Here is a 19,348-nt window from a genome sequence, read left to right as displayed (position 1 = left end):
AGTGCAGTGAAAAAAATAAATATAAATGAGTGCTCCCGTAGTGAAGTGTATGGAAGTGAGCAAAAATGGCAAAAGCCTGATGCGCGTTTCGGTGCTCTGTACAGCACCTTCGTCAAAGGAAAATGCCCCAAACCCACCTATAGTAATGTGGTAATCTTACTGACTCCCATAGGCTTTTTTATTTATTTATTTTTACTTCGATGTGGCCACCACTGACCAGCCACCACATGCTTAACTCTTGCCCACGGACTGCTAACACGTGGCACATAGTGCTTGAAGTGATCATTCTCTTGCAAGAAGCATTCAGTCCTACATAACGGATGCATTCAGCCCTACATTTCTGTAAAACCATCATTGTAAATATTTTGAGTCATATACTTTATAGGGTTCGAATGTAAAAAGCACTGATTTGAATTCGGACACAGAATGCATCCGGGCGATTGTTGCAGATTTGCTCGGATCATCCGAATTCCATTTGTATTTGGCTTTTGTAAATATGAGAATTGCCATTGCAGTCACATCTTGTCCATCTGGACAAATTCCAGTGCTGAGTGAAATGAATAACTCTGTAAGTGTTTTAGAATGAATATGTGTATCTACTAATGCCTTCTGCATTTCTCTTGCAGGAAGCCTTCTAGATTTTTTGAAGAGTGATGAAGGTGGAAAAGTACTTCTCCCAAAGCTGATCGATTTCTCTGCCCAGGTAAACCAGTTATTACATCTTAGCCATGACTTACACCATTTAATGTGTTCTACAACATTGGTTATAGCTTGTGTTTTGGCTGTTTAATCAATCTTTGTATTATTAAGTCATTTGTTTTAAAAGCAATGGACAATTCCATATTATATATATATATATATATATATATATATATATATATATATATATATATATATATATATATATATATATATATGTTTTATTTTATTTTTTTATAATTTTATTTTTTTTAATTTAGATTTTTTTATTTGTGCTTCTACCAAAGCATAGTGTGATATACAATGTAAATTAACTGAAAGCCATGATGCTGTGCATATGAGTGTGCTTGAACCTGCTGGCACTTGTGTGACATGATAGCATCTTCAACAGATGGCACTGCCAATACTTGTAATATGTGAGCGAGCATAGCATGTACTGTTGGACGTGCAATCTCAAAGGTTAATGCAATAATTTTATCCAGGTGCACGGAATTCCCCTTTAACACTCAATAACAGGACATTCCACAGTAATGCTTGTACATAACATTCCCTTTTATTCCCAGAGACCAGATGATTAGCATCGCTGGTTAAAGAAACTATTTACAGTAATAACACTACAGATACTGGTTTGGAGAAGTAACCTCTTGTCGAGGTTGATGCAAATGTGAGTGTTGCAAAAAGATGGCTTGCAGCCAAACATTAGATAAATATGGCGCCTTATAAAACACTTTCTTGTTGTCATGTATATTTGCCTGTTGGTGAATGCCTGTTTTGTATTTTACAGTTAGCTCCCTGTTACATTTGTTTGCTGTAAACTAGGAAGTGGTGATAGTAATGGAAATTTGAACATACAGAAAAAAAGTTATCAATTCATCAATACACTGTTGCCCATAGAACACATGTTATGTAGCAAAGCTAGTTCTAGGAAAAAAGGGGGGTGCAGTGTGGTAGTGTGTCACATTCACTGATCAAAATACGGTTTTCTGAACACTTTCTTGTACAATTGTAGTGTTTATACTGCATGACTTTTTAAATTGGGGCTAATGATGGCCAGAGGAGCCCTGTATGATCACTCTTCAATAAACTTAAAGAAGAGGGAAAAGTGGATGGACTGTGACTACAACATTTTGTGGTTAAACCGTATTAAAAGTAAGATAGCACCTAAGAGATGAGGTTGTTATGGTGCCAGGAGTGTTTCTTTAAAGTAAGTGTTATATAGAGGCAGAATTTATATTTGGCGCCCATGGCCTGCTCTTGTGCTTTTATCACCTTTATTTATATATTGCCATTGTCAGAAATGGTGGTCACCATAATATTAAAATGATTAATTTACACTTGTTGCTATTTCTAAAACTCTGAAGAAAAAAGGAAGTGAAATAAATAGAATGTGTGTTGCGACAGCAGAGAGGAAATTACGGAAGTCCTAAATTACTGGATTTTGCCATTTCATGACGTAAAGTGAGTGATGGTTTTATGAAAAGCTCATATTGTAATTTATCTCTTTTTTTTAACTTTCCAAATAGTAAAGAATAACCAGTAAAAAACAACAAAAAAAAAAAAACAACAACCATATAGGATACATGTGACATCACATACCTCTCCCCATCAGGAGCCATGCCCCACTATATGAGCCAGATCACACAGGTGAACAAATCATAAATTGCATGGATGAAACATACATGAAGAGTCTGTAGTTAATGGGCGTCTGTTTTATATTATTTTGAGACAATTATTTGTTTCTCCACCTTGTATTTAAACACTGCTATTTGTATGTTAATTATGGCCTGAGAAAGGTCACAGGTAGTGAGTGAAATGTTGTCTTTGGGATATGTTCCATTAAAAAAGCTGTCTGGAGCACCCTAGACCTTTTTTTCCTTTATATTCTTTGTAAATGAGGACCTGAGGCCATCTCCTTGGTCTGGAGAAGCACACTCTTTGCAGATACTTTGGTATTTCTGTTATTGGAGGTGAATCCAATGAATGGGGTGTAGTCCCCACAACCATCCATGGCAGCCTAATACTTGGGCTTTGGACATTTAGGGACTTGAAGTTTTAAGGATTTAAAGGGACACGTACAGGGAACCAATACAAGTTTAATGCATTTAAAATAGTATCGGTGATTGGCGAATCCCTTTGGGTGAATTTGAAAAATTTTGCACATGAATTTGTCAAACAATTTAAGCGTTTGTCACATGTAACAATATTTAATATAATATATTAACAATATATTTGTTATGCAGTTAGTATCCTACATCTCACATAAAGTAGAATATGTAGCTTTTAAAGTGACTTTTTGCATCATGTGCTCCAGCATGGAATATATATAACATTATTTACTGCAGCAGCATGCCTACAGAAAGTCTCATGACTATGCACCGTGAAAGGACTGGTTTGTAAAGCTCTGGACTAATCCGCAGATCTGTATCTTCCCTACCTAAACAACTCTCTGTTTCAGCTTGTATGCTATGAGAGTCAATTGTATGCTATAGGAGTCAATTCAAGGTACTAATTCACACCTATAAAGCACTGAACAACTCTAGCCCCTCTTATATCTCTTCACAGATCCATAGGTATGTCCCTTCTCGGTCTCTCCGCTCTGCCCGTGACCACCTCCTGTCCGTTGTCCGCACCCGTACGGCCAACTCACGCTTGCAGGACTTCTCGCGGACGGCTCCCTTTCTATGGAATAGCCTGCCTACCTCCATCAGACTCTCCCCTAGTCTTGCATCTTTTAAGAAGTGCCTTAAAACCCATCTCTTTAGGAAAGCTTATGGCCTCCCAGAGTAACCACACCTCACATACCTGTCTCTTGCTCTCTCCTAATGGGCAACCCACCTTATTTGACTGCAAATTCCTGTCCTAATGTGTTTTACACCCCACCTCCTATAGAATGTAAGCTCGATTGAGCAGGGTCCTCTTTGACCTATTGTTCCCGTAAGTTCTTTGTAATTGTCCTATTTATAGTTAAATCCCCCTCTCATAATATTGTAAAGCTCTACGGAATCTGTTGGCGCTATATAAATGGCAATAATAATAATAACTTGTCTAAGACCAAGAGTTATTGGAATTGGAGTCGTACAGATGTTAGGGAGAGGTTGAAGTTAGACAGAAGCTACTGCAGACTGTTATTTACCGTCCCCCTGGTTCCCCTCTTCTCTTCCTTGACCACTTTGCTGCCTGGCTACCCTATTTCCTCTCTTCTAACATTCCATCTCTAATTCTCGGGGACTTCAATATTCCTATAAACCCACCTTTGACCTCTGCAGCCACTAAACTACTTTCAATTACTTCCTCCCTCGGGCTATCGCAGTGGGCAAATTCTCCCACTCATGTAGCTGTCAATACCCTAGACCTAATCTTCACTTATGCATGTACAGTATCTAATATCTGCAACACTCCATATCCACTCTCTGATCACCACCTCTTATCATTTGCTCTTGCGTACCCCCTCACCCAACAACCTCAGCCTAACCCCCCTCAACTCAGGAGGGACCTTAATTCTCTTGATCTCCAGCAGTTGTCAGCTGACATTGATTCACGACTGCTGTCCATCCCTTCCCTCTCCTATCCTTCACTCGCCATCTCCACATATAACTCTACTCTTACATCTGCCTTGAACGCTACAGCGCCACTCCAAACAAGTACCTCAAGGAGGACCCGCCCCCAACCATGGCATACTAAATCAACGTGCTACCTGCAAAGATGCTCCCGTTGTGCTGAACGCTCCTGGAGGAAGTCTCGCACCTAATCAGACTTTCTCCATTATAGATACATACTGTGTTCATACAGTGCAGCCCTTGCCCTTGCCAAACAGTCCTATTTTTCCTCTCTCATTAGTTCATGTTCCCGCAACCCCAGGCGTCTCTTTGACACCTTTAATTCTCTTCTTCGCCCTGCTGTGGCCACCCCCCAAACTAACCTTACTGCTGATAACTTTGCATGTTACTTCACTGACAAGATTGAACAGCTAAGGAAAGAATTCTCCCCTCCTTGCCTTTCTGTTTCTCAACCACACATAGATCATGCCTTTCCTACCCTTCAGACATTCTCCCCAGCTACTGACCAAGAGGTGGCTGCTCTTCTTTGCTCCTCGCGCCCCACCACTTGCCCACTCGATCCTGTCCCATCTCACCTTATCAGATCTCTCTCCACTTGTCTCGTGCCTTCTTTAACACACATCTTCAACTGCTCGCTCTCTTCTGGCATCGTCCCTGCTGACCTTAAACATGCCACTGTAGTACCTATACTAAAAAAAAATCCCTCGACCCATCCACCCCCTCTAACTACCGTCCCATATCCCTGCTCCCTTTTTCCTCAAAGCTTCTGGAAAGACTTGTCTTTACCCGTGTGTCTCATTTCCTCAATTCCAACTCTCTCATTGACCCTCTTCAATCTGGCTTCCGCCCTCTCCACTCTACAGAGACTGCCCTTATCAAAGTTACTAACGACCTAATCGCAGCTAAATCCAAAGGCCACTACTCCATACTAATTCTTCTTGATCTTTCAGCGGCCTTTGACACCGTTGATCATGTTCTCCTTCTTCAAACTCTTCAATCGCTTGGCCTCTGTGACTCTGTCCTCTCGTGGTTTTCCTCTTATCTCTCCCAACGCTCATTCAGTGTCTCTTTTTCTAATGATACCTCCTCCCCTCGTCCTGTCTCGGTTGGAGTCCCCCAAGGCTCCATCCTTGGTCCCCTTCTATTTTCTCTTTATACTGCCTCTCTTGGCAAACTTATTACCTCTTTTGGATTCCACTACCACCTGTACGCTGATGACACCCAGCTATATCTCTCCTCCCGGACCTCTCCCATGCCGTCCTGCAACGTGTCACTGCTTGCCTTTCTTCCATCTCTGACTGGATGTCCTCCCGCTTTCTGAAACTCAATCTCTCAAAAACTGAGCTCCTTGTCTTTCCTCCTCCTAATACTGATCCTCCTCTTTCGCTCTCCCTTCAAGTTTCTGGTACTAACATCAGTCCATCCTTGCAAGCGCGCTGTCTTGGCGTCATACTTTATTCTGGTCTCACCTTTGAGCCTCACATCCAGCATGTTGCCAAATCCTGTAGATTCCATCTTAAAAACATAGCCCGCATCCGCCCCTTTCTTGCACCAGATACTACCAAGGAGCTTGTCCATGCTCTGGTAATTTCCCGCATGGATTATTGTAACCCTCTCCTGATTGGTCTTCCCAAAAGCCGTACTGCACCCCTACAGTCCGTAATGAACGCTGCTGCTAGACTGATTTTCCTCTCTAGTCGTTTCTCTCACACCTCACCCCTCTGCCAGTCCTTACATTGGCTTCCTGTATGCTATAGGAGTCAATTCAAGGTACTAACTCACACCTATAAAGCACTGAACAACTCTAGCCCCTCTTATATCTCCTCACAGATCCATAGGTATGTCCCTTCTCGGTCTCTCCGCTCTGCCCGTGACCACCTCCTGTCCGTTGTCCGCACCCGTACGGCCAACTCAAGCTTGCAGGACTTCTCGCGGGCGGCTCCCTTCCTATGGAATAGTCTGCCTACCGCCATCAGACTCTCCCCTAGTCTTGCATCTTTTAAGAAGTGCATTAAAACCCAACTCTTTAGGAAAGCTTATGGCCTCCAAGACTAACCCTTACCTCACATACCTGGCTCTTGCCCTCTCCTAAAGGGCAGCCCACCTTATTTGATTGCAAATTCCTGTCCTAATGTGTTTTACACCCCACCTCCTATAGAATGTAAGCTCGATTGAGCAGGGTCCTCTTCAACCTATTGTTCCTGTAAGTTTATTTGTAATTGTCCTATTCATAGTTAAATCCCCTCTCATAATATTGTAAAGCACTACGGAATCTGTTGGCGCTATAGAAATGGTAATAATAATAATAATAATAACTTCAGTGTTGTGCGAAAGTGTGGGCTGCTGATAACATTTTACCTAAGGCAGCCCTGCATTTTTTTTAAAGTAGCCCTACACTTAAACATGTGATCACCAAACTCAATGGAAATCTGATCTCAGAATCATGTGGCTGTATGTGTACTTTGCTTCTTTCATCGAACCACACTCTACTTTAGGATTACTAATGTAGCACTATCCAGTCTTCGATTAAACCTGTTTTTCCTGCTATCCTGGTAGACCGTTGCAACGGAAAAACAGAAAGGGCTCAGGTTTCTTTCCTTATTGTGTTACTATGTCACGCTGAATATTACCTAAATTTGTAGACATTCTCGATAATCTGTGTGTAGATAATGTTCTGTGTACCAGTCTTTTCTCTGTAATGTTAGTGCTGTCACACCAATGGTTTTCAGACCTTTTAATTAAAGCACAAAACACTTGAATGCCTGATTTTTACATGTTGCTACCTCAATGTTACAGATTGCAGAAGGTATGGCTTACATAGAAAGAAAAAACTACATCCATCGAGATCTCAGAGCAGCTAATGTGCTCGTATCCGAGTCCCTAATGTGCAAAATAGCTGATTTTGGTCTGGCTCGAGTGATTGAAGATAATGAGTATACGGCAGGAGAAGGTACATGCACTGCTTCTATATTACGCGGATAACTACTAAATGTGTATTGCATATTGTGGTTGAATTAGGTGTATTAAACTGGCTGACTTATTTTACTGAAAAATCATACATCAACAAGATGTAGGAGTGCTCCTTCTTTTGGGAAATGTAAATATCTTAGAATCCAGAAACCAAGACTGGTACAGAACTGCTGTGAGTATATAAATATACCTCGAACATTTGTTTTTCAGTTTCTCCCAATATGCGGAATTTCATTCTGCAAAACATGACATGAACCCACATAACGGAGCAATCTGTAAAGTTTAAAGAAAAAATATAAATGAGTCTCCCACTGTAACAATCTCACTTTTACCAGAGTCTGCAAACCTGGCTTTGAGTATAGCAGCTTCCAACCACCACAAGTGTGACCATTTGGTTAATCTAGGCGTCTGGGACACTTGGATATCCTGTATTCCTGTTGCCCATGCGTTAGAATGTTGTTGACCTTTGATTGACAACTTATTTTTCTCTTTACTGCCTGGCCAGAAACATGCCTTGTATCCACATTCCTCATGGCACAAGACTTGGTGGCAACTAGTTTATCACTCTATCACATTTGTTACGGTTACTCTACAAGTGAAAACTCCATGAAAAAGGTTTCTGTTATTAGAGAGCATGGACAAATCTAAATTTGTTTAAGGGCCATGAGAAATCTCCCTTCAACGTTTCAGGACAAAATAGCTGGAGCGGAACAAATCTCCAATCCCCTATGTTTTCATTTGTTTTATTTCCCACAAAAATTTGACATTTTCTCTGAATGCACTTTCCGTTCAGTTCCCTACCGTTCACATTTTTGTGACAGTGTCTCTGATATTGTAAATGTAAACATGATGGCAAATGCCAGATATCAATTTTCCAACTCTAAGGTAGGAGTAGGAAATAATATTTCTAAGGTTCTCCATTGTAATGACTTGAACCAACTTAAAGAGACCGGGATTTACTTTCCTTTTTTAATAACCGCGGTTTATTTTCTGACATTTATGATTATTTATATATTTTTTTTGTTGGTAATAAAAATAACTTGGTTGTACAGCACCGTGGAATATGTTTGAGATATGCAATAAAATTTTAATAAGAACATGTTGCACACTGCTCTGCAGATGTTTGACTTATGATGTCCATTCTGGTTTACTTTCATAGGCGCCAAGTTCCCCATCAAATGGACAGCCCCCGAAGCAATCAACTTTGGTTGCTTTACTATAAAGTCTGATGTGTGGTCTTTTGGGGTACTTCTATATGAAATAATAACATTCGGCAAGATTCCATATCCAGGTAATAGCCAAGTATCACAGGAGTTGACTATTTTCAGATATATTTTTTTAATTTTTATAAACTATTTATTGCTTCTCTTACCAAACTCCTCTACCCCTCTTTCCCAACCTGCAACCTTTTCTATTTGCTACAATATTATAACTGTATGGGATACCACTTTACATCTTGGTGTCAATGCATGAATCAACAATGATTTGTGCCTTAATAAGGCAAAATAGCAGAAGTTATGGATCTCAATCAGATGGTTATGTAGCCTTGCGTCCCCTGGCACTGTCTTGTCATCAAGTGTTAAACCATACAAAAGTATTTAAACATTGAAAATGTGTCTCTAGGATCTGGTCTGCTGCATTAGCTCAAGCAGCATACACAAGGTAGTGATGAGCGCAGAGCTTCCGCTGATGTTGTAAGCATGTCATTTTTATCTTCACTCGTGACTCCTGGAGAGCCAGTGATAGGCTGAAAGCGTCAGCTAGGTCTTTCACAGGAAAATATACAGCTCTTAGGAACACTTCTTCAGTGTTAAAGTTTGAAATGGTTAAACACTTGAAGGTAAGATGGTGCCAGTGGACTCCAGCCACCATAACCACTTAATTGAAATGATGTGGTTATGGTGCTCAGAGTGTTTATTTAGTCACCTTAATGCTCACAGACACATTCAGCTACTTTTGTTACTGAAGAAGGAAGCCAAAATGTACAAGTTAATGCATTAACCTTAAAATACGGACCATCAAATATTTTAAAGGAACACTACAGTGTTATTACAAAAGTGTCTTCCTTCTACATCCGCGGTCTCACCCACTCCCTCCAGTGATGAAAGGGTTAAAAACATAGTGAAGCACCAGCCTGCAATGTAATTATTGCCTGCAATGTTAAACTGCAATAATTAACATTGCATGGTTAAGGGGTAGGGGCACTGCTCCTAGACAACTTCCATGATATGAAATGATCTGGGTGCCAATAGTGTCCCTTTAATGCAGGTGGTTGCTAGAAAACGTTAAATATATATTTTCAAGAATGGGAATTTGTCGTGTTTACCCTGCATTACTTACCAACTCTTACGAGAGAATTATAACTTTCTAGTGGGTTTTTGTGTTTTTTGCTTTAACTATTTTGTTAATTTGTGCTATTTTGTAATCCTCTCTCCTTTATGCTTTTATGTTTTTCCTTCTCCTTTTTGTACATAATGTTCTGCTTCTTCTGTTGCACTCATCCCTTGTACTCTCCATCTTGCACAATGCTTCTTGTTCATGCCCCCACCCATATTTGTCCGTATCCAACAGCAGGAACATCATGTATTTTCACTCTGTTATCAGACCTGAGTTACTTTTTGTTGAGCATGTGTCCCCATCTATAAGTAACTAAAAATGGCAGCTATGCTAATTACAAATGGACACTTCTTACTGGGGAATGAGAAGCACATACAGCTAAAACACAGAAACTACCGGGATATGGGATCATACACAAACAATGCAGGAACCTGTATTTATTGACCGAGCCCATGGGGATAAATGAATAAACATTTGCTGTACTAAATCATCTTGCCATACACTATTCTAAGTTTGAGTTATATGCATTGTATTACTTATTATATGGCCAGACACAGCCTTTAATGTTCTTCATTGTGTACCAGTCATGGAATAGAGTGCTATTACTGCTTAAATACTTGATTTGACTAGCGTCAGAACCTTTCACAACCTTTCCTTATTAATGACTTCTTTATTGTCCTCTTAAAACCTGTTCGAGTCCCTGTTTGCTCTACGGTGTGGGCTATGCAACATGACGTAGTGAAGTTATTGCACCTCCTAACTCTCCAACTTCACAGTTCTACGAATTGGCAGATGGTCTCATAACAGCAGTGCCAAATTTGCCCTCCACCAGCCCGCCCCCCCTACACCTCCTAACTCTTACTAAGGGATATTACAACAGTTTTCGTATTTTTTATATCAATACAAAGACTTTTGTAGTTTAACACAAAAACAATTGTTTTGTTTTTTCTTTATTCATTTTAGTTTTGTTAGAATGTAGAGCGTTACAGTTATAAGTTTGTTAGTTCTCCCATTGTACAGCGCTGCAGAATATGTTGAAGCTATATAAATAATACCTGGGAATTTGTTGCTTTGAGAAATTCTGTTATAACCTTAGAAGAAATATGGATGCCAGCAATTTAAGCTTCAGACATGTTGATCATGGTATTCATTATAATTGTCTTTTTAGTAGAGAAGGCATTTTTTTAAAGAGAAAAATTTAAGAAAAAATTGCTGGAATGGTGATCGTTGTTCACCTTATTGCCAAATTATACTTGGAATTTCAGTATAAAAGACACATTAAGTTCACATAGGGTTTTTGTCAAAATAATTGTCTACGAAGCTAAAAATCCGGACAAAAGTGTTTTGTGGCATAGTCATATTTGTTTGTTTCCTTTGTAGGGATGACCAATGCAGATGTGATGTCAGCCTTACAACGTGGCTACCGTATGCCTCGTACAGAGAGTTGCCCTGAAGAACTGCATGACATCCAGAAGCAATGCTGGAAGGAGAAGCCAGAAGAAAGGCCAACGTTCGAGTATTTACAGAGTGTCTTAGATGATTTCTACACAGCAACAGAAGTACAATACCAACAGCAGCCATAATGCTATCTGCTTACAGTAACTGAACTGGTTATTCCATCCTTTTAAATGCCTCTTTCACCTGTGACGTCTATAAACACAGAAACCGAGTGAATACAATGTCCAGCAAAATGTGTTTTGCTTTTTTAGCTTGGTCACCTGGCTTGCGTTACTTCATTGACGTCAAAGTACAAAGAATTCTGGTGGACAGTGCAAATATTCATATCTATATATATGTTGGTAAATGCATATATCGTCCAAGAAATCTGTATGTGCAAAAATAGTTTTGTAATTCACACTCGTAATGTAATGTGTGTGAAGGCACAATCCATGACATCGCACAATATCATGAAGATAATAAAATAAAACTAGAAATATATACGGTATATATATATATATATATATATACCTATGCAGTCATTATACATATTGGGCCCCTGGCTATTTCATATTTCATGTAAGAACTGATCTGGATATTAAGGAACATATTGTACATTTTAATATTGCATCTCAGGGGCCTGAAAATATAATATATATATATATTGAAAGTCATTAGCTTTGATGTGGTTCCTATGGTTAATCATCTAGTTGTTGAAAACCACTTGTGGACAAAAAAAAAATTAAAAACACAAATTAAAACATTTTAGAATATTTTGTGTGTGAGCTGGGTCCAAAGAATGGGGGGGGGGGGGGAAATAGACAAAACAAGTGTTGAAAATAAATGTCTAAGGTATGTTCTTTACCTCGTATAAGACAGTATGGCCACTGAGGCTGATATATTGATATACTTACCTGAATATGATCACAGGTAATAGACAATAAGATGTAAACAGGCAAATGGACAATATTATGTACTGCACTCAAGCTAGGCAGGTGTTATGAGGTAGACTTTTAGCATAATAATGTCCTTCACCAGACCATTTGGGTAATTGGGAGATTAACAGACCTCTTTATCCATGAGAGGTATCACACATAGACTAGTATTTTACCTTTTCATCTTATATGTATGCATTGCAAGATGGGTTATATTATGAAGCTATTATTTTGGGGTGATTCTGGGCTTCCATAAAGAGCTAAATATTTAATCCAGGGTGACCCAAGTCAAATTTATAACCTTTGCTTTTGGAATATATGCCACAACATAGTCCAGATAAGGACGTAAACAAATGAAAAAGAAACGATTTCCATTTTATCTTTTTTTTTTTTTTTTTTACAAGACTATATTTTTATCTATATTTGGAGAATTTATTCCTCATTTAAGTTATGCTTTATTTTATAAAATACCTGCCACAGGTAATTTCCAAAGCATAAGAATACATGCCTTACTTCTTATTTTGTCTAAGTCACACTAGAAAATATTCCTTTTCATGTAGAGAAAATTATGTAGAAATTGCTCAAAATAAAAAGGGACATTAAGTACAGTTATTCTGAAATGTATGAAAATTATAGTTTTTCAATGGCAAATGTTTCTCTGAAACAAAATATTTAATTTGATTTAACAATGTATAAAAACCTGTGAATATATATATTTGTGTGTATGGGGGTAGGAGGAAACATGTTTTTTCCTTGCATTTGTCTTGCATTAGCAATTTATTTTACCCCCTCTGCCCCAATTCTCCCCTTCTTCCCAAACCCCCTGTTGGGAGGAAATGATATTCCTTACTACTGTTGCTGCAAACTGTATTATCCTCTGGGCTGATGTTAATTGTAACCGTTGAAATGTTGCAGAGCCTGTTGTTAGGCACCACAGAGGTCAGATATTTTGAATATTCTTATAGAAGCTTCCGTGTAATTTAACATGATAGATAAGCGAACTCTCAGATACACCTGTGAACTCCACAGTCCGTGGTTTGAGAATGTCTCAATCAAGAACCTTTATTATTATTTTTTTCATTTATGAAAAAAGAAAAGTTAGAAAAATTGTTGTATTAAGGGTGAAATAATATGAAGAATTCAGAGAGTCTACAGTATCATTTTTTTTTTATAGCAGAGAAGAATACAAAGAATTCTATCTTAAGGACCGAAATAGAATAATCTAGGTTTGGAGTATATTCACAAATGTAGATGTGTGCAATAACGCAAGAGTTTTCACTTCTCATCTGTACCAGCAGTGCCTTATGTTTGTATTATGCACGGTGAATTATTGTATATAATGTGTGTGTTTAGCATTCTTATTACTTACCTTAAACATAAATGTTTTTCACATTTTGATTACTCTCTGTTAAATGATGTAATAATGTCAAAAGGCTTGTTTAATTAAATATATTTAAATAAGAAACCAGCTAGATATTTTATTCATTTTTTTTCTCATTAAAATGATTACCCTTACTGCTTGGGATGGACAAGCTGATAAAAACTGGGATTTATATATATTTTTATTCGGTAAATTCTTTATACTTTCTGCACTAACATAATCCTACCTATTACATTTTTTTTTTTTTTTTTTTTATAAAATCTTGAACTGTGAATATTACCTGTAAGGTCAAACCATCCAAACTAGAATTATTCTCTAATTCAACTAATTTTGTAGCTTAAAGGAACATTCCATAATAACTTAAGCCGAATGAATTTTATATAAGGACAGGAGTGTCCAGACGCCATCTAACCTTCAGGAGTAAAACAATGTAGTAGCAGTTTACAAAGACTACATACTTACAAGTGTAGTGTCAAAAATGGTCTGTAGCATGGTGAAGTGAATTAGCAAGCCATGGCTGGGAACTGTCTACATTCTTCCAACAGGATTATTCATTAGCGGAATTCAGAGTGGAATTTAAAGTCGAATTATATTTTTTCTGGAATTTTTTCTTTCCAGTTTAGCAAAGTCAACTATACTTCCACTTCAGCTTCTATGGCCTTAAATCTTAAATTCACTTTAGTGAATGTCATGATGTTCTATCATTTATTCAGCAGACCGTGTCAGAGGGCATGGCTGGAAGATCCTAGAAGCATCCCAGCTCATTCAGCCTAGGTGCAACCAGGATATCAGTTTCCTAGATTCCTATATGATTACATCTCTGGATCATTCAACAGCAAAACCTCTGAGATCGAAACATTGTCAGGTCATCAATTTTCACAATACACAGGCTGAGGACTTTATTAATGTTTGTGCATTATTGGGGACTTGGGGATGAAAGTCTCCTCTTGACAGCCATAAAGATTGGTGGGTGCCTCCCATTGTGCATATGGTCGAGCATAATTAAATAAAGAAAAAGTATAAAAAAAAGTGGGGAGTGAGCAGCTGCCGACCTGGCACACCATCCTCAGCCAGCAGCCTGCAGCAGGAAGGAAAAAGGGAAGTTAACAGCAAATATAAAGATATGTGTCTGTGTCAGTGTGTATCTGCCAATGTGTGTGAATCTGTGTGTATGTGCCAGTTTGTGTATCTGTGTCTGTGGGTGAGAGGGGGGTTCCACGATGTTGATACACTATGTCAAATTGTTCCACGGTAAAAATTAATTGGGAACCCCTGCACTAGAATGACAAAGCAGAGGCCCAAAACAGATATATTTAGCAATATGTATATATGTAGATGAAATAAACGGGAATAAACTCACATTTAGTAGAGCTATAGCTAGCTCTAGTGTGAAGGGCGTACAGCGGTATAATCCCCACTTATGGGATATGTTGTGAGTTTCTTCCGTCTGGGTTATGGTTCACACCCAGGAAAGAGGGTAAAAAGAGACAACTAATAGTGCTCACTGAATAAAAACAACAGTATATAAAGTAACTAAAATAGTACTCTCCTTGGTAACAGCGTTGGTGGTATGATCCCCACCTCGTATTTCTTGGAGTACAAGATAGTAAAAATGCCAGGTATAAAATGCCAGTGTATAAAAAAGTTAGTTGGCACAAGGGAAGTGACCAAAATATATTTATTACAATACACAAATAAAATTCTACCGTGGTGGTAGCACATCCAACAAAATAATTATTAAAGGCATTTGCTACATCTAGGGGGAGTTGAAGTGTTTGGTTGCTCATTTTGACAGTGGAGGGTTGGGAGTGGATTGTGGGGCTTTTTATGCCATTTATGATTTTCAAATTTTCACTGAAATATTGGGCCTCTGCCACTTTTGTTTGTTTTGTGCATGCATTTTGCCATTATCTGTAAGCACAGCGATCGTTCATGGAGCCAGTACGCTGGTACATTTGAATGAGGTCAGCTGTAAACTAGAGCAGTTGTGTACCTTTTATTCGCACTTTACACAGAGGGGCATGCAAATTCCAAACACACAAGAGCTCAGACTGAAAGAATGCAATAGCAGAGTCTAGATCTGGGATTAGACCTACTCTGTGCCATGGCATGTACTTGAGATCATTTTAAAAGGATTCAACATTACATTTCTTGAATGACCTGGTGATTATAATCTTGGGAGGGGATTTAGTGGCCTTTATTTTGCGTATGCAGTACACGCCCACCTCCTGGATTCTGTCAGGACAACTGGAGAGAATCCAATGTAGCAAAGTATGGTTCTGGCTGTTAATATTAATGCAAGTTGGGGAGGAAATTAATTGTGTTAGCTGCAAAGCCTTAAACAGCCTCCATGATTTATTATTTTTAGGATTCAGCCAATCCATATTAAAATCTCCAAAAAAACAACAGTTCACTTTTTTGGTTTTGAGCTACAGTTTCACTAAGTAGTTGGGCTGTCAGAAAGGGAATGCACTGGGGAGCTAGGTGGGTGGTAGATTCCAGAAACAATGATGGTTATACTGAAAGGGATCTCAATTGTGCCAGAAGGGGGAGTTAGTTTTTTTTTTTTTTAAAGGAGTAAAGTTTATGAACTTGTCAACATAAACAGTGCCACCTCCTCTTTGCTCTGTCATTTCTAAAACATGAATACCCCTGTATTGCAATGGTGGAGTCTGGTATTTTAGTTGTTAACCACGATTCAGAGAACACAGTGATTTTTGTTTTGTAATTGGAACACCTGGCTTGTAGTGCGTCCAGTTTAGGGAGCAAGCTACGGATGTTGCAGTGCACAAACTGTCCTTCAGAAGGCTACCTGTTGCCTAGGGCAGTAGAACAGCTGATGGAGCTCTGTGTTGCTTGCAAGTCTGGGGTGGATACATTTTAAATCAGGTTAAGGGAGAGAGAGATAAATTAGGGTCAGATGGGTCTGCAATAAAGCTAAGGAATGGGGAAAATGTGTCTATGGACATTTGAGGTAAGGGTAATCTCTAATAAAGAAAGATTATACAAATTTTATAAGCATTGACTTTAATTGAAAATCAGATGTTAATTCAGACTACTTCCTACATTAAAATGTGTAATCTCTCACCCCTGACTAAATAAATTTAGTATAATTTTGCATTGTTTTATGCTGCCACCTAATGGAAGCTAGAATAACTGCAGCGTAGAGGGATTATGCATTTGTTTCTATTGAACTTACATGTATTAAATCATTTGATTGTTAAACAAACCAGAAACTTCAAATGGACTTGCTGGAAATGAATGCTTCCTGGATGGCATATTGATAGGATAAGACCAACACTGAATATGGTTGTTTACTACTTTTAAATTTGTGTAACTGTAATACATCACTAGTATTGTAAAAGCTTTCAAGTGTTTTTTTTTTTATATATAAATATATTTTTTTCTAAAACTATTTTTATTTAGAAGCTCCTGTGTAAGTTTGCCGTTTTGCCATTATTGGAAATTCCATTATGTTAAGCAAATGTGAAATACAAAGAAGTCATTAAAGGGAAACTCCAGTGCCAGGAAAACAATCCATTTTCCTGGCACTGCAGGTCCCCTCTCCCTCCCACCCCCCCAGTCGCTGAAGGGGTGAAAACCCCTTCAGTGAGTTACCAGAGGCAGCGACATGTCCCACGTCGCTGCTTCTTCCTCCGCATTACGTCGGCCGGTGTGAGACCTAATGCGCATGCGCGTTAGAGCTCCCCATAGTAAAGCATTGAAAATGATTTTCAATGCTTTCCTAGGTGGAATTGAGAGACGCTAGAGGTCCTCACCCAGCGTGTAGACGTCCAGCGATGCTCAAGCACAGGTTTTCTATAATCCAGGAAGTGCCCTCTAGTGGCTGTCACTAGAGATGGAGTTAACTCTGCAAGGTAATTATTGCAGTTTATAAAAAAACTGCAATAATTACACTTGCAGGGTTAAGGGTAGTGGGAGTTTGCACCCAGACCACTCCAAGTGGTCTGGGTGCCTGGAGTGTCCCTTTAATATGATAAGTTTATAATTAAGGGTTACCGGTTATACTTTTTCATGTTTTTAGAGAATACTGCTTATTTGTAGAAGACATGATTTGTAAGAATTTAAAGTTTACCTTAGCAAGTACACAGTGCCAATGAATCTAAAGATTTCAATTTGATGCATTTTAAAGGAACATTTCACTCAAATTATAAATGTGCCTACCCCCAAATGAAAACACTTGCTTTTTTGCTGCATGTCATTGGGGGTTGATCTTAAAATCTTGCAAAAGCTCTTATGACTTAGTCTCTTCACAGGGAAAATGTCTCCATCCCTTCTTGACTGCTGCAACAACTTTCAGGGAGAATGCTGGTCCAATGTGAAGCTTAATAGAAATGGGGAAAGAAGTTCCCCTCAAATAGAGCATGCCTGCCACTTCCTTTAGCTCAGTGGAGTAATTACGTAATGAAAACACCTCTCTGGCTGTCTTGAAATTGTATAATTTAATCACGTCCCCCTTCCTGGCTTTCTCATAGAAATCTGCACTTCTATAAAGTGGAATTAAAATGGGTGTGAGCCTTTGAAATCTCACTTTACTCAATAACCCTCTATATCTTTAAAGTAAAATTTCAAATTCAAAGGCCAAAGTAGCCAAACCGAAATCATAGAGGACTTTCAATTCTAACTTTAATAAAAAGACAGCCAAACTGGAAAAATTCTAAGTGAATTTCAAGTTCTAGGTAGATAACAGAAGGTCCTTCCCAGTTTGTCCATCAACCCTCAGCTTTAGAGCTGTATGTCGATGGCACAGAAAGATTTTCCCGACAGGCAGTTCTACTTCCTGTATGGGTTACTCCCCCCAGCAAGCATTTTTCACACTTGCAGGGAAAGTATAGGACTACTTCATGCGGATATGCTGGCAGTGAAGCCAATATTTAGGCATGAGTGAGGAGTGCTTTTTTTGTAGTGATTGAGGAAGTGTCCTCAAGCAGGGACAGAAAATGGATGGCAGTGGGTCACGGGTGTTGCACAGAACCCCTCCAGGAAGAACACTATAGGCTTTGGGAGCTGTGATTGTTTACCTGCTGCCTCTTACTCCGGCAGACGTGCCAGTTTCCTTCATGACACGTTACAAATGTAGCCCTTTTTTGCAGTTATATGTTAAACATTGAGTAACAGGTTCACAATAATACAGACCATTTTGTATTTATTTTTTATAAAAAAAAAAAAAAATATTGTATAACTTTAATTTTAACTTGAGGGGAAAAAACCCCATATAATTTCAACATTTCTGTAGTAGATTAAAAGAATATTAAAGGACCACGAAAGTCACTGACTACTTCATATTAACGAAGTGGTCAGGGTGCAGTATTCCAGGCATTTTAACCCTTAGAGGTAAAAAAAAAAAAAAAAAAAAAAAAGCCATTTTGCAGAAAAGGACAAAGTTTACCTTGAAGGATTAAAACAGGCTTCCTAAAACTTCGGCCCTCTAGATGTTGCTTAAATACTACAACTCCCAGGATTCTCAGCCCATTTAATTCATAAAATCATTGGAGTTGTAGTTCAGCAACATCTGGAGGGCCGGAGTTCGGGTGAAGCCTGGGTTAAAACATGCCTCTAGTAGCAGTCATACTTACAGCCACTTCCACTGCAGCGACAGTAAAACTCAGGTGATTTACAAACTCATAGGAAAGCCTCCTCCTATAAGGAGCATTTGATTGGACCATCAATGGCGTAGCAGATGGAGAGCGAGAGGAGCAGCACCAGGAGAATCTAGGCACTGGAAAAAGCGTAAAAATCTTTACTTAACCCCTTAAGGACCAAACTTCTGGAATAAAAGGGAATCATGACATGTTACACATGTCATGTGTCCTTAAGGGGTTAAAAAGGGGATGAAGAATCCGTATATATAAAGTCTTATTTTTATTTAAATACATAAATTATGGACAGAATAAAACATTAAAATACGTTAACACACAATGTTACACTCGTAAAGATGCCTCGATCATTTTGTACAAAAATTTAAATATAATGCTCTTAAAGGAAAATACACACAGATCCAAGGTATTTTT

The 19,348-nt window shown here is 38.6% G+C and overlaps 1 protein-coding gene across 2 annotated transcripts in view; it reads left to right on the top strand.

Annotated features, from left to right (window-relative positions):
- Positions 1-11,498, top strand: part of LYN (LYN proto-oncogene, Src family tyrosine kinase) — an 87,010-nt gene extending 75,512 nt beyond the window's left edge. For both annotated transcript variants that reach the window (XM_063451383.1, XM_063451382.1), the window contains exons 10-13: positions 627-703; positions 7,053-7,206; positions 8,386-8,517; positions 10,944-11,498. In XM_063451383.1, coding sequence (XP_063307453.1) covers positions 627-703; positions 7,053-7,206; positions 8,386-8,517; positions 10,944-11,146 — 566 coding nt within the window. In that variant the 3' untranslated portion in view covers positions 11,147-11,498. The remainder of the gene's footprint in view (positions 1-626; positions 704-7,052; positions 7,207-8,385; positions 8,518-10,943) is intronic.
- Positions 11,499-19,348: the final 7,850 nt, after the last annotated feature.

Source organism: Pelobates fuscus, chromosome 4, assembly GCF_036172605.1.
Source record: "Pelobates fuscus isolate aPelFus1 chromosome 4, aPelFus1.pri, whole genome shotgun sequence".
NCBI lineage: Eukaryota > Metazoa > Chordata > Amphibia > Anura > Pelobatidae > Pelobates > Pelobates fuscus.
Note: the sequence above shows the minus strand (reverse complement) of the source record. Positions and strands in the feature narration are given on the sequence as shown.